Source organism: Accipiter gentilis, chromosome 16 (assembly GCF_929443795.1).
Source record: "Accipiter gentilis chromosome 16, bAccGen1.1, whole genome shotgun sequence".
NCBI classification, from domain to species: domain Eukaryota; kingdom Metazoa; phylum Chordata; class Aves; order Accipitriformes; family Accipitridae; genus Astur; species Astur gentilis.
The window spans coordinates 3,274,445-3,290,397 of record NC_064895.1 but is presented as its reverse complement, the minus strand read 5'-3'; the positions used below and the strand labels follow the sequence as shown (position 1 = coordinate 3,290,397).

General features: G+C 36.4%; 1 protein-coding gene across 17 annotated transcripts in view; it reads right to left on the bottom strand.

Moving 5' to 3' along the window:
- Positions 1-15,953, bottom strand: part of DST (dystonin) — a 309,801-nt gene that overhangs the window by 46,784 nt on the left and 247,064 nt on the right. For 13 of the 17 annotated variants that reach the window (XM_049819450.1, XM_049819456.1, XM_049819454.1 and 10 more), the window contains 9 exons: positions 15,478-15,804; positions 15,218-15,302; positions 13,853-14,094; positions 12,634-12,840; positions 8,784-8,903; positions 8,505-8,612; positions 6,541-6,759; positions 3,248-3,451; positions 154-385 (listed from right to left, as the gene is read on the bottom strand). In XM_049819450.1, the coding sequence (XP_049675407.1) occupies positions 154-385; positions 3,248-3,451; positions 6,541-6,759; positions 8,505-8,612; positions 8,784-8,903; positions 12,634-12,840; positions 13,853-14,094; positions 15,218-15,302; positions 15,478-15,804 (1,744 nt within the window). The remainder of the gene's footprint in view (positions 1-153; positions 386-3,247; positions 3,452-6,540; positions 6,760-8,504; positions 8,613-8,783; positions 8,904-12,633; positions 12,841-13,852; positions 14,095-15,217; positions 15,303-15,477; positions 15,805-15,953) is intronic. The other 4 variants (XM_049819459.1, XM_049819460.1, XM_049819468.1 and 1 more) reach the window with 1 other exon arrangement.

Here is a 15,953-nt window from a genome sequence, read left to right as displayed (position 1 = left end):
AATTATTTTAAACGAATGCTTTGCTTTTATTAAATCTTTAGCAGCTTTTTCAGGAGAACACAATCTTCAGATTAGTGGTCACCCAAAATGAAGATTTTTAAATGCTGCAGCTTGCTTCATTTCCACTACATGAGACTTTCCTCAGTCTACTACCTTTAGCGGATATATCCTTATCAGCTCCTTCTGAGCGAGCAATCATTTCCTCCCCTCTTTGTTTAAGCGTCTCATACACCGGCTGAAGTTTTTCCAGATCCACTGACACGTTCTTATTTTCACTAATTTGCTCTTTAATCTTCTCAACCTCTGCTGAGATCGAAGGTGGCTGCCTCAGACGTTCAACTATGCGTTTCAGACTCTCCAGAGTTGGATCTATCTTGTCATGAAACTGGAAGGGTGGTAAAGGACAGAAAGAAGTGGTAGAGAAATTAAAAAAACCCAACAACTGAAAAATGGCATCTGAAATTCTCTTGGAAAAAGGTCCTTTAAATTAACATATTTAACATCTCTATCCAATAGATAGATGTGTCACTTGCAATATCCCCCCTCGTGGTTCTTCCCCTCTTTTAATACCTAAATTACAAAAACGACCTTGCAAAATGGTACTTCCTCTCAGATTTAAGAATTTTACTGTGAAGTCTGACTTTAGTCCTAAAACACTCCATCTGAAGATATGATACATATGGCAGAATCTATTTGCATATAGTCCTGCATAATTCATACAGTAGTTTGTACCTTATTTTGGAGACCCATGGCTTTCTGATTTCATCTTTTTAGAAAGATATTTACCTTAATATTAAATACATACATTTTCATATCAGGACCAACATACTGGCATACAAGCACTGATTAGGATTTGATATGTAAGGTCATTCAAAAAGACGTTTGTTAGCATCCAGATGGTGCTTGTTAGTGCAGTAAAGGTACGTTACTTTCTACAACTAAAAGCACGCAACAGTGTGTATTATGTTCACCCACATTTCAATGAGCCCAGGTAGGTGCCCCGAAACTCAATTACAGCTATGTTAACACAGTTCATCCTTTGGTACAGGTCCAAAGTTAGCCTTTACTATATGCATTTGGATCCAGAGAGATTCTTAAAAATATCTCACCACCATGGCCCTTTCAAATTACAGAAATCAATTAATTGTAGGTGCATTTAATGATCCTCCAGGACCTATAAAAAGCACTCTTGACTACACTTGAGAAGGGTGCTAGAAAGAGCACAGCAAAACAAGATCACCTTATGTGAACAAATAGCTACATCCTTTCTATTCAAAGGAATACAGGCAATACAAATGTAATTACTTTTTCCCACTATACAACCCACTTCAAATCAGACTCTGTGACTAATGTTATGGACTCAGTGTTTTTGTTAGAAGTAGGAATACCATACAAGCCAGCAAATTGTGTTATGAAAGGCAAGTAGCCTTCCCACGTTCAAGACTTCCAAAAAAACTGATTGTGGCAACAAAACCTTACAAAAGTGATAAAACCTGAAATTAAATTGGCAATATTCAGGTCTAATTTTAGGACACATATATTATATTTGTTGTCAGTTCATTCAGTGGGCCTCCTTGTACTCGTACTTCAATGAATGAGACAAGGTGTTTTAGAACTTAAAAGGAAGAAAATGCAAGTCAGTACAACCTCTCATTCTGGCTATAGGTTATGTCCTGCCTTTGATACAAAATGCAATTTAATATAATTTAAAACCTGAAGAGTTAAATAATTATTCTTCCAGGACTGTCTAGACAAACATTGACACAGACATCATAGTACAGAGCTCTGATAATATATATTTACATATCTTAATAAAAAAAGGACATTCAATAAAATTATGTTCTGGGCATTACAATATTTTGCTTTTCCGTTTGCATATACATTTATGTATATAAAATGAACCTTAAAGTTTTGCATAAATAATTAAATATGTTCTCAACATCTGATTATATTCCAGCTGTTACCAAAGAATGCATTTTTATTCCTGCTTTCTGTACTTAGCTAGTCCAACACGTTAATGTCTACCACATACAAAGCAGGGACTCGAATACTAAATAAATGTCTTGATTTTGAAATGTGCAGCTCCAAACAGGGGGAGGATTGACCATTTATGATAAAGAAAAACACTGAATCTAAATAATCAGGCATTTTTCATAGGTGTGAATAAGGAAGGTGTTTAGAATGATTGAAAGTATAATATAATGTCTATGGACAGTTCAAAAGCAAGATGATATCTGATGTCACTTTTTTTCCTCAGGTTCTTAAACTCAGTCTGCAGGGGCTAGGAATATGACAAGTACAATGACCTATGACAAAAATTATTTAGAATATAGACTTGATGAGAACTTTAAGGGTGTATTTCTGTATTTAGCATTTTAGACCTGAGCAGAATATAGCACTTAATTTCCACCAAACAGAGAAAAGGGGAATTTCCTATAAAAACAGCAGTATAGAAAAAAAGTATTTTTAGTCAGGTTTTTGCATGGGTTCATGGACACAGTTTTACTGAGTTCTTTTATGAATTTGGGGTTGAGTAAAAGAATTTCAGTTTGGGTTTGATGACAATTAACCCAATATTTAAAAGTCTCTAGAATGTGACACCCAACAATACTCTATTGAGGTTCACTGCATAGGCTGAGGAACCCAAGTTGCGAAGCTTTTGTGGACTTGATCTGAATTTTATACTTATAATGACATTTTGTGAGGTCTAACTTTGCTCGCAATACTTCTATGTAACAGTTCAAGCGTATCTTACATTAAGTTCTTGTGGGTCTGCAACAAAGAGCAAACGCTATTACCACTACTGAACTCCCCTCGAGCTCCATTGGTAACAGACTGTAACTAAGGCTGTCAAGTTCTAGATATAACTATACTCAAGTTAACTATCAACACTGACATCCATATACAAACAAAGCATCAGCTAGTAACAGACCAGCAAGATCAAATGGAATAAAGTGAAAATAAAATCCCACATTTTTAGACCAAATGTTCCTTTTTTTACTTCAAAATTAAGAAGCAGTAACATTTTTCAACTGCAGAAGTAATAATACTGACCAATATATAAAATTATAACCCCTCAAGAAATAGAAAAATCAATGCCATAAGCAGCGATAGGGACATTCACAGGCCATTAGGTTGAAAAATCCAGATAAAACAGCAGTTTAGTCTTGATATATACATATAAGATGACAATGTCTGATCTTTCCATTCGATTGAATCCAATTATACTTTAAACTTAAATTGATACCTGGGTACACTGAGAAATGGCTTCATCCAGTGCCAGTGCTCGCTTTTTGACATCTTCCTTAATTTTACTGTAAAGGGTGTCAGCTGCCACATATTTCTCTTGGATAGAAAAACCTTCTCCTGGGCTCAGCTCCAGTAACTGAGGCCCAGTTTTATTCATCTTATCTATATGAGGCTTGTGCTCAGCGATCAGCTCACGCAGTTGCTATAACAAACGAAACAACTTATCAGTTTCTTATGCTTGCAGCACCATATTACAGCTGTCCACACTTCTAACACATCCAGCTGGCAAGAAATTCCAAACAAATACCCTTCGTCCTAATGTAAAGCACAAATAATATCAAATAAAGTTAATGACTGCTCTGCCAGTGATCGCTCCCATTCCAACACAAGAGCTATCCAGGCATGAAACATCACAATTAGGGACTCACTGGAAAGGTCTGTGCAACGCTGTTGTAGGATGTATGATTACAGGTAGAATGTAAGATGCTAACTATGCATATGATACTGGCAACAGACGTTCCCCATCATATTTAGTAACTATGACAGAAATGGCAACAATATTCTATACATGTGCATAACACCACCATGTATATACTTTTCATGTTGGTATTTGTCACTTGCCCCAAAGCCTTTCATTGAAGAACATCACAGAAAGAGCTACTGGCATTGCAAGATTATTAACTCAAATTATTCTTGATTTAAGAGGAGGAAACTAGCACAAGGAAGGGTCAAAGAAGTCTGTGAAAAGGACAAGGAAGACTGATCAGTAGAGACCTACCAACCTAGTTTTGCCGTCTCCCCTCTGGCCACAAGACCCCTCTGTCTTAACAACAGCACTATTACTTAACTGACACAAAGTTTAACAAGTAATTAGCAAGTAAATTAAATTTCACCTCAGCTGCCTACTCCCTCTCATCATCCACTCCCCAAAGTAAGTCAAACTGTGCAGAAGACTCTGCAGAGGCTTGTGGAAGTGAAAGGTCACAAGGTGTCTTCCAACTTGCCAAAGGATTTTGGTTTAGTTTACTTGCGCCCATAGATCTGACAAAAGGGAAAGTTTTTTTGTGGGAGTAGCCTGATCCTTCCATCCGGTTTTATTTATTTTCTCAGCTCATCCCTCCCTTTTCAGAAAAATCTCACCATCTGGTGAGGCACTGTCCCTCTTGGTGCTGTGAACTCCACGTGTTTCTATCCCATAGCCCCTGTGCAAGCACATGAGAGGCACATATTCTGTTCCTCCCAGTTCAGAGTTTGTTTACATTAATGAAGACATAGAAAAGGGCCTGTATCAGTCTCAGTGTAAATAAATCCTCTTCTCTTCCACTAAGGTCTTTCCCTTAAAAAGAAATCTTGACACTGGCTTGCTTACTTGCTCCTTCCCACAAGAGGAGAGGTTGAGAAGATTGAAAAGACAGTGACCATGACTTTCCACAGTCCCCTGATGACAAAATAGCAATGAAAATACCCCCCCCCCCCCCCCGATTCTAGCTACTTACTGAGAATGTAACTCAATTCGTATACCTTGCAACAAGAAAAAACAACATTTATTAGCGGAGAGGAGGACAAGGTGAAACTAAGAACAGACTGAAAGCTTTTAGAAAATAATTTTGTGTGCTTTACTTTTGTGCACGAATAGATTATTTGACACAAGGCCACATGCGTGTGCGTTTCTGCATCCAAACCTTATGCTAGTACTCTGCCCACAGCTCAGTTCAAACCAAATTGACTGCATGTTACTCACACGGAATCAACTCTATGAATTCCATGACTTGGAACAAAGACAGTCATCAGTAAATACATCAGAACAGAAATGTAAAGTGAATATAGAAAACTGTTTTCAATTCACATTCAGAACCTTTTTTTTAATTATTTAATAGAACAACAAATGATTTGGTCTTCTCCATGATCTACTGGATAAACAATTCCAGTAAACAAGTATTTCACATCAGATTACATGTTAAAATTGCCTGACATTAATCTTCTACTTAACAAACAAATCTCAGCTAATGGCATAGCCCAGGGAAAATGCAAAACCAGAAGCTCATCTGAAGGGCCTCTCATGCAAGCAGAGTAATTAAAGTAGATGAGGAACAATCCTGCAAGTAAAGCAAGCATGATTTGGTTCATGGTGACTAATCAAGACAGTTTGTAAAGCTCATGTTATATAGCTGGTCTTAACAGAGCATGTTTGTTCATTGTGGACATAATAGGGAGACAAATGAGTGAACCCAGTGTTGATCAGTACATAAGAGTGGTGCATCTTCATTAAGTGGTCTCACAGTAAACAAGACTTTGAAGCTAGGGTTCATCCCATCTAACTTGAATCACTTTATTGAGGCAGCTCAAATAAAAAAACCTAGTTACTCTATGTTCAGTAGGGAGAGACGGGTATCTCCAGTACCCATACAGGCTTTTTGCATGTGCCAAAACATGCAGGTTTTTAACCTTGGTGAGTTACATCTGATTCCATGTGATACTAGTAGCCATATATGAAACATACTAATTTTTATCCCTACTTATTATTCCTCCATCTGAAGAAACCCCATATGGTGGCCAGCCTACAACACTGTTGCCTCTATTTTGTGATGTTATGGTAAACAATTATTTCTTTTAATTATTACATGACAAACGTACTTGACATGAGAAATGATTATGGGATTGGCTAGAACCCAAGCAATCAATTCTTGGCCCTCTAATTGTCCATCTTCCTGGCTCAGCTAAGTTTAGTTCCAATGATACCAACAAAACAAAAGCCAATTTTTTTACACGTACATAAGATCAACATATGTGTATATTTGTATACAGACTATACACAAAGGCAGTATTTCACTTTCAGAATGGTGACAGCAGGTACTCCAGTTCTTTAGATAGTTGTGTTACACCTTCTTTTGTTTCTTGCTACAATATCCCATGTCTGTTCTTTCTGTTTATGGGTTTGTTTGTTCTAATACTGACATTAATGTGTACTTTTACATATACTTCTTAACTATTAACTTTTGTGTGCTCAGTTCTCTCACTACAATGGCAACTTTTTTTCCCTTTAGTTCTCTTTTATGCTTATACATTGTTTGCTGCCTTCCCCAGAGAATCTTGTTTGCATGCACGGTTTGGGAAACAGTAGAGGCATGATTGAAAATGTATTTATTTTGTATTATTATTTTAAATAATTCTTTTTTCAACAGAAGCATAACTGTCTGGGTTTTCAGCATTTAGCAGAGTACCCCACAGTTCTAAGCAGAATACTACTTTGGCTTTTGACACTTTGTTTTTCAAAACTGGCAAAATGCTTACCCTATGCTCTTCTTGCTGTTGCTTTAAAGTTTCATATTCAAGGGCTGGCGCAGGAAGCTGAGAGATGACTGTTTCTGTTTCAGTTAACCATGGCCAAAACTCTTCATAAGTCTCCCAGAACTGGTTAACCAGAGACTGAGCCCGTTCCAGCTGGAGGTTTCTCTCAGAGTTCATTTGACAAACTGCATCATATTTCTGTAAGAGGCTTTCCATTTTTTTCTGTAAAATAATATTAACAAAAAATCACAATGCATGTTTTTCCACATGTCTATTACCTTAATTTCTAACCAATCTTTGATAATTATAGCACTAAACCACAGTGAACCAAATTTTAGTTTTGCTAATGTTTCTACAGTATCAGTGTTTAAGGTAGACAGAATCAATATTGTGGGAGATCAGAATTTGGCAGAGTACTTTCAAAGTAATTATAGTATATTTAATGACATTGATATTTACAAATAACACTTTATCCATAGGGCTTCCAAATACTGATATTTACAAATAACTCTTTATTCATAGGGCTTCCAGTCAAGCTGCAAATTATTTGACTGCAGATCTTAGCCCCACTTCCTTACTGAAGACACTTATCTTCAGGGACAGTTGGCAGAAACTAAGTTTTCCACAGCATTTCTGAATCAAAGCATCATGAACAATACATAAAAGACTTTTTTTTTTTTTTTTTTTTTTTAATCTGGCAAGAGAAGAGGGTATACTGCTGTGCTTGTAGCTTACAAACTTGCAACAGAAACCGCAAAACATTATTTTCCATGTTAGCATACATTAATTAATGAGGATATTTTACGATTAATAATATGATAGAATTACAAGGTTTAAACATTACAAAATCTACTGTATTTGGGCTTGTGATAACAGAAGAAAGCATCAACCAGCTATACATTTTTCCTGTGGAAGACTGCCCATGTTATCATTTTTATGAAATATTATATGCAACAATGCACATAAATGCTAGCCTTGGAAAAACTAGACGTATAAGCAAGCCACTGAATGTGAAGTAAAAAATCTTCTTTGGCAGAACAAGCTATCCTTTCGTTTGTTATGTCTTGCATGTAAGTAAGTATAGAGATGCTATCCAAAGGACAAAACGTAGCCCAACACACAGATATACAGTATTTTTGACAAATACAAATATTTAATAGAGGCTCACATAAAACTGCTCTCCCTTATGACTACAGTTTCATAGACAGAACATCTAATCTATTTTAAATTCACTTAAGACCAAATCAAATTTATTCAGAGATCCTGCAGCAGAGCACAATTAGTGAAGTATTGTTGTTGAAGGAGGGTGGTTATTGGAAGGACTAAATTTACACAACATATCCAGCCTCACTGTAATTTAGCAAAAAAACCCCAACTAACCCATTCTTAAATACCAGCATCAAAAATCTGTCTATATATATATATATACAGCTCTAACATCAGGCTGTGTGTGTGTAATAAACAAAGGCATAAGAATGCCTTTCATGGGCTGTGTTAGTCAACAAAATGGAATAATTGGCAAGCAAGGTCTACATTGAAATCGGCAGAAATGAAAGATTCACACTGAGGTGCACAGCCATGGAATCCAGCACACATGCCCAGAGCACCACTGACCCAAGAGAACTGGGGAAGATAAACAGCCAGATTCCACACACACCATCCCAGATGACTAATACCTGTTCACTCAACCATCTGTTGGCTAAAATACTATTTACTGTGGATAAAGATGATAAATGGGGCTCCAAATTAGTGTCAGGCAATGAAACAAGTAGTGTTTGCTCTTTGAACGTCCTGAAGGAAGGAGAGTGATACGCAACAGCATTTCTTCTAGCATTACAATCCTCTGACTAGAAGTGGCTGTAATTAATGCTTTTTCATTAGTATTTAAAAGACAACACCATAGGAATCCTTCTACTTATATATTGTCTGCATATCTACTGCTGTAGCTGCAATTTAAGGAACTTTACCTTCATGGTCTCTTTCTCTTCTTCGGTGCATGTGTTCATAATCTTATCCCCAGATTTAACAAGTTCATCTATAGTATCTTTGTGCCTCAAAATCTCCATGGTAAAAGCCTTAAAACACAATAAAAATTGGTCAGCAAAAAAACCCAGAGTACATGGACCAATAACTATTTTTGAAGTGCATTATGATGGACTGAAAATTAAATCATGCCAGTACATTTTCTAAATTGAGAGTGTGCCGGCCAATAATTAACATGACAGTTGGAAATGCATTTCTTTTACCTTTTGAACTTGTAGCTGAGCTGTGGTCTGGTCTTGCTCAAGCCTAATATCACCTAGAGACATCAGTTTCTTTTCTGTTTCTGCAATCCAGGCAAATTCAGCATCAGCTGCCTGATCAAACTAAATGAGGGAGACATGAATTAGTTCAGCGGTTCTATAGACATGAAATTAGAATGACTGTTTGAAAAATTCTGAAGAAGATTAAGAAGCATACTTTTGAACTGTTAGAAAGATAGCGGCTCACTTTCCATATGAGGTTTTTATATAAATGAAATACAAAGCCCAAAATGGTTCTGAGGGATTGTAATACAAGCAGATTAATTCATAAGCGTGACAAAGCAACAGAAGCAAATACATTTTTCTGAAGCCTACAGCTCTCTAACAGACTTAAGAAAATAAAGTGTCATTAAGTCCAGAATTTTAACTAGACTGTTTATTTTCATTTTATTCTACTTTCATGTCTCTTCCATCTCTATGTTTATTATTACTGCTAGTGTTGCAATTATCCTAAAAAAGTAGTTGTTTGATGTTATCCTTTTAAGATTAAGAGCTGCTTTGGTATTAAATGACAAAGGCAAACCAATCACAATTCAACTAAATCAGTGGAAAAACCTCACTGAATTCAGAGAAGACAGGATTTCATCCGAAACTAGACCTTGGATTAAATGCAAAAATTCTCTGGGGCATTTGGGTGCAGCCAGTCCTTTTCCTAAAAGATTAACTTCTGACTACCAATAGTCAACACTTAAATGTTTCAGAAATTACCTCAAAGCACTAAAGTAATGAGAGTATTTAAAGGATCTATTTCCTACTACTTTGTGAAGGAGACCATAAGATCCTGAAAAGAAGTACATGGGGATCTAATATAAGACCAAATTTAAAAAAAAAGTCATATTCCTTCTTCAGCTCAAGCTTATAGGAATGTATCAGTACACACACATTGCAGTACTCACAACATGGGCAGCTTTGAGCTTGAGCCACAGAAAATATTAGATGAGATGATCAGATGCACAAAATGGTCACCATAAAAACTACTAAGAACTTATTTATTTAAAACTCTGACCTCCACTGCAAGTAGCTGAACATTAATATGGCTCTGAGTTATTGTGAAAGTCTATCGGGACATTTTAGGTCAGAACCTCCTACTTGTGTTGTTGATACCCACACTTTCCTCAGAAGTCTTTTTCTGACCACTCTCAGTCCCTCATCTTTTAAATCTGCTGGTCTGTGCCTTTGTGCTTGTAGACCATGACAGCCCTGTAACGTAGCTGGAGTTCAGTTTAGCCACACTAAATGAGTCTTGTCTTCGTGCTTAATCATGAGTCACACAAAAACAAAAGAAGCAGTTCTGAGATTTCATTCTTAGTCAAACTTTTTCAGCCTTTATATCTGTTACATGAAAAAGAGCATAAACATTCTTTTTCACTATATATCATTTCTCATTTAGAGTAAGAGAAAGTAAGTTTTGTCCTAAATATTGTGACTTCCTAATAGAAAGGTATGTTCTGAAACAATCGGTACTGTAAAACATTAGCATGAAGCACATGCACCAGTGGTAGTTAAACCCTGGCTTTAGAAACTGCAGTTCACAACCAAGCTCTTCAGAAGCCCATCTATTTATGATCCAAATGAAGGAAATGAAGCAGGTGATTTCAACTGTGTTGGATGTACAAATTAACTGAAATGTGACTTCCTGATACCAAATAACCATGGGTATTTATGTAATATTGAGCAAATATTTAACGGAAATAACAAAATCAAGGCATGGCAGTGAAACTTCTAGGTTACACAGCATCAAGGAAGGACAGGATTCTAAACTCTGTTTGCTGAGGGTATAGGATTTCCAATTTGTGATGCTCAAATATAACATTAAAAAATAAAAAGCACAAATTGGTACTCTCTGCATCCAAAATTTGAAGGATTTTCTTCTCATTGAGCATAACAGTTATTTATTGAGCCCTGAACTTCACTTGAGTCACTATAAAATCATCTATTTCATCCCCACCCAGTTTAACCAAGCATAGTTCATTGTGGTACTTTTTCTTGTAACCGAGAATGACTGACTTCCGAATATGATGACATTGTGATTTGCTCTGTGAATGCTTTCTAAAGCACTCTCTGTGGATACTTTAGAGTGAAGAACAAGTAAGCCAAAAGTAGAATCTGACCTTCTGTTTCTATGTAGCACTCCTTCACTAGGGTAAGACACCAACCAATGCCTTCAGTATTGAGAAATGAAGATTAAAACATGTAGCTAAATTTATCTCTAGGATAATTCTATCCATGGGGGAGCATTTTGCCCAGGTAGTTAAAAACCAGAACATTGCATTAGTTTATTGAGCCGTCCAGCTTCCATTCACAAATGAAACAATATGCTTACCCATTCATACCGCTTACTGCATTTCTCACCTTGGCCCAGTAACATCTAGCACGAACCCCATCAAACCATCATGTTCTTAGTGGCTTTGTCCTCCACCCAAAACCTTTTAACAGTACAGGCACTTGAACAAGTTGCCACAGGGCAAGCTTACAGACCACTAGCGTCTCCAAAAATATTTTTTATTTTGCATGGTTCTTCTCTGACCTAAATGGAAAGTAGCTTATCCTTCACTGGAAATGTGTTACACCACTTGATACTTATCATAGAATATAGTGTATAGGTGTGTATCGTGGTGATGTGAATTGGGCTGAAGTGGAGGTTAGGGGTATGCAGGAGTCATGTGCAACATGCCGTCGCAACATAGGCTAGTGGAGCAGCAGCTCTGGACCTTTCATGCCTGGACCTGAATCTGCTGAACTTGTGCTACAGGACACAACATACTCACAGAATTCAGAAAAGTTGCAGAGCCAACAAATACTCTCCTATCTCACCTTATCACTCACTAAAAAAAAAATAAAAAAAATCACCCTTCATTTTTGAGTATTTGGTTAATGAGACAAGGTAATATTCATAGCAAACCCTTTAAAAAGAAACATGACGTTATTTTTAACCTCGGTTCCAAGGAGGTCTGAGTTACTTGTCAGCCTCTTTTAGTTGGCTTGCAGCAAACTTTGAAAGTATCACACATGCTTTCTCCTTGTCCTGTTAAAACTGTTTATGGCAACTATTAGCAGAAACAAAAATCTCCACCAATATTTTTATGCCTGAACTGTAGGCAGACACTGGAAAATTGTGTCTCCCCGATGTATTTACAAGCAAGCTTAAATATGGGACTTTTTAGTGATGAAATCAGAGTGCCAGTTCTCAAAGTGTATGCATATATATATACACACACACCTCTGTGCATGTATAGAAACCTCCACCTATTAAATAAGTCAATTTTTGAGCCCCAAGAAGAAAAGCATTGTGGATATGAATAAAAGCAATTGTTATTTAAATCCTCCACTACAGCTTGAACAAGATGATCCAGCTTTTAATTGTGTAAAGTACAGAGGAGCTAGACAATCAGCTGATGCTAAAAGGTGCGGCAACCATAGTGATTTCAGTGTTGCATCCAGTAAAATTGGCTGGGGATCTGGACCATATTTTATTTAACACAACATGACCTGCAAAAGACATAGGCCATTCAAGTTCTTACTTAACCGAACTCCCATTTAAGGAGCCACAGGTTAGTCAACAATTTTAGCTAGAAGACTGATGTTTGTGTCAACAAAAAGGCAGACAACTACAACACTGTACAGATTAGCTGAGTTCTGGGATTCATATCTTAACAGTGGAGTCCCATTGCATTCAAAAAGGGCCTTTTGTGGATCAAGCACAACAAACTCTTGGCAACACTGTTAAAGGACATCTTATGCTCAGGTACGTGTGGCCAGCAACTCTTACGGCCCAAAGAACAGTTTTCAGTACCTGCTGGGATCTCAGGATGGCAGCATCAATCTCATCCACCTTCTGAGAGATTGTGTCACTCACTAATCTGTAACGCTCGTTGTCCTCCGTTATCATCTTGTCGAGCCCCTCTCTGGCCCTCCATGGCACCAGCTCCAGGAAGGCACTACCAATTTCATTCAGAGTGTCCAGTAAGCCTTTGTTGTTCTTTGCTTCCTTTTTCAGCTCCTGAAAAAGGCCATTCGACGTAAACATGCCAGCATATGAGCTGAACACACACAGCTGGGAAGTTTTTTAATTCTTTCAACTACTCTATGAGTCTGGAACTGAAATGTTTCCCATGCAAACCAAAGGGATAAATTAGCACACTTATTTTCAACTCAGTTGTATTAGCTTTTTGATACTGTCAACTGTTTGACAGTAAAGTGGGTGATTCTTGAATTTTCTACAGAATATATCTTAAATATATTTCTTCAGTCAGTATGACAGTCTGAAATTCTTTGTAATTTTGTAAGAGTTGTTAGTACTTAATGAAGCAACCAAAGAAAATAAAACTAACGGATATTCTTTGCAACCTCCAACTCCATAAGGAACTAAATCACCAGCAAGTGAAATCAGGCATGCATAAAGCAAAATATGTTAAATTCAAGTGATTTATTAAATGAGCAAAGACTGGATTAAATTCCAATCAAATCATCACACAACGCTTCAGGAATGAGTTTTTACCTGTACAGAAGTCCCCACTGCTAATTCTTTTTATATATACAAGAAATTTAACAGAAAGATATTTTTTTTTTTTTTAGCTTCTCCCGAACCCCACCATCCAGTTTATACTACAATTTTTCTTTTGAAATAAATATTGTTAAACAAGATTAGTAATATATATATATTTAAATGCTGGCTCTTTTATACTTTAGTTGTGACATGGATAAAATCCTGTAAAGAACCAAAATAACTTTGTTTGACAACTGAAGAGTTTTCCCAGGATTAGGTAGCTGCTTGCATAAAAAGGAAATGTTGTTCTTCTCTTGTGCTAAAAATAAACCTCAGCCCAGTTTCATAAGTGATTATAACAGATGACTCTGGAAAGTGAGTTTGATTCTTAACTACTGTTACATTTAGTCAAACGATCTGATGCCAAAATTAGTTATTCACAAAGCAACTTCATGCCAAATATAAGTTAACACAAAACCTAGCTGAATCACACAGCAATAAATAATTCACAGGTTCTAAAACCTACTTTTTGTCTTTCTTGTACTTGGCTTAATTCTTCGCCCTTTGGTATTTGAGTTTCATATGACAGTAACTCCATCTCCACTTTGTCAAGCCATTTGCAAAGCTCCTCGTGAGTTGAGTGAAGTTGACCTGCAAGCTGCAGAGCCTGCTCTAAGGTCTTGGATACATCAGAACTCAATCTTGTAATGTCTTTGTATCTCGCTTTAATGCCTTCCAGTTTATCTTGGATTATTACAACTTCATCACCTAAAATATCAGAGGGATGTTATTTCCTGTGATCACAAATATTTAAAAGCACACCCCCCCCCCCCAAACCCAAATCCCAAACCCCACCTATTGCAGAAATCTCAGTATTTAATATATAAAATAACCCAAACAAGATGACAAGGTCAATCCTCAACCATTGTAAATTATCCTACTGTCACTAAAATCCACAGAGCTATGAAATTTACCTCAGCTCAGGATCTCTCCTTCTGACTTTTTTCTGCTTAACTAAACTGTTAGGAAGTAAGGACTTAGATGCAATACTTAACACAAATGTTCTAAAAAAACCAATCCACCCTTAAAGGCCAAAAAAAATATAAAATTTTAAAAGTGTTATTCAAAATGTGAAGAGAAAAAAAATCAACAAAATACTAATTAGATTTTCAATTACAGTAATATTTGACATCACTGTACACCCTTATTACTATCCATTTGAAACTGAACTCAAAAGGCTAAATTAAAAACAAGGTACTGAAATTTATTACTATATATTCAGATTTCATTAGAGACTACACATAATGTCTAAGTTTGGAACAGAAAGGATAGCCCCCCACCCCCAACCATATGTGTGTCTTAGAGAGTTCAAGAACTTCATAAGTACTGGAAAATCCAGACAGATGTTGATCTACAGAACAGACACATTATGTAAAACTGTAATGCAACTTTTCCCACAATATTAGCTCCAGTGGACGAAGCTTTCCTCTTGCAGTAAAAGGTAGTCTAGTATCTTGTTCATCTGTGGATGCCTGCAGGGAATTGACTGCATCCACTGCCAAAAAAGCCCTCCATTATGAGTAATGTCCATAACTTGCTATTAGGAATGGAATGGAGGTTCACTAAAATAATTTTCTACTGAAAAAAAATATCAAAGATTCAAGGGCCAAATTCTCTACAGGCAAAAAAGGGACTTTTGCTCACTTACGTTAATAGTAAAATTGGCCTCAAAGCATAACCTACCTTGACCTCAAACCTTTATTAAAATGAACAACTACAACTGCTTTAACCAGCAAATATGGACTAACAAGTTCCACTTTAATTTTCTGATAAGCACTTACAAGTACAAGAAGAAAAGCCTGATGAATAATAGTTTTATATAAGCTCTCACCTGTTGTTTGCTTGAGAAGCTCTAAGCCATTTTGTATAGCCAAATCAACATTTTGTTTTCTAAGAAGAATCTCCTCCTGAAGATCCTAGGAGAAAAGGCCATTTGTGTTAGCACAGACATAACAAATGATATAATTTTTGTCTGGAATAAGCATATAGCCATTTTAAACAAAATATATTAATGAAAAAATAAATGAAGTATGGAAATACAAATAAAATTTTTAAATGAATTAAATAATAAATGAACAGAAATCAAAATACCAGTAGTTCAGAGTGCTGTTTCTCAAGCAATTCTGTGTTGCAATCTTGGACTGACAATTTGCTCAGTTTATCATGGATTTCATTCAGCCAGTTCATCAATTCAACTTCATCCTCCCCAAAAATCTGAGCATTGCTGTAAGCTTGCTGAAGAAGTTCAGACCTGCTGTTGCTCTTCTCTTGAATCTCAATGTATCGGGCCTGAGAGGAATCTAGCTTTTCCTGCACCATATCTTTATCTTCCCTGGAGCTCATAGTCTTTAGAGACTGACCAGTGCTAATGGCCTGATGTAAACTCTTATTGTGAACTAGGACATCATCTTCTAGGGCCTATATTTTTTTAAATAATGAAGAATAATGGAAAAGAAAATCAGAAAAACATAAGAGTAATGTAAGTGGAACTCAATAAAAACTGAACGAAAAAGGACATATTGCCAACATAAATACATAAAACTCAAATTACAGAAAAAAAATTCACT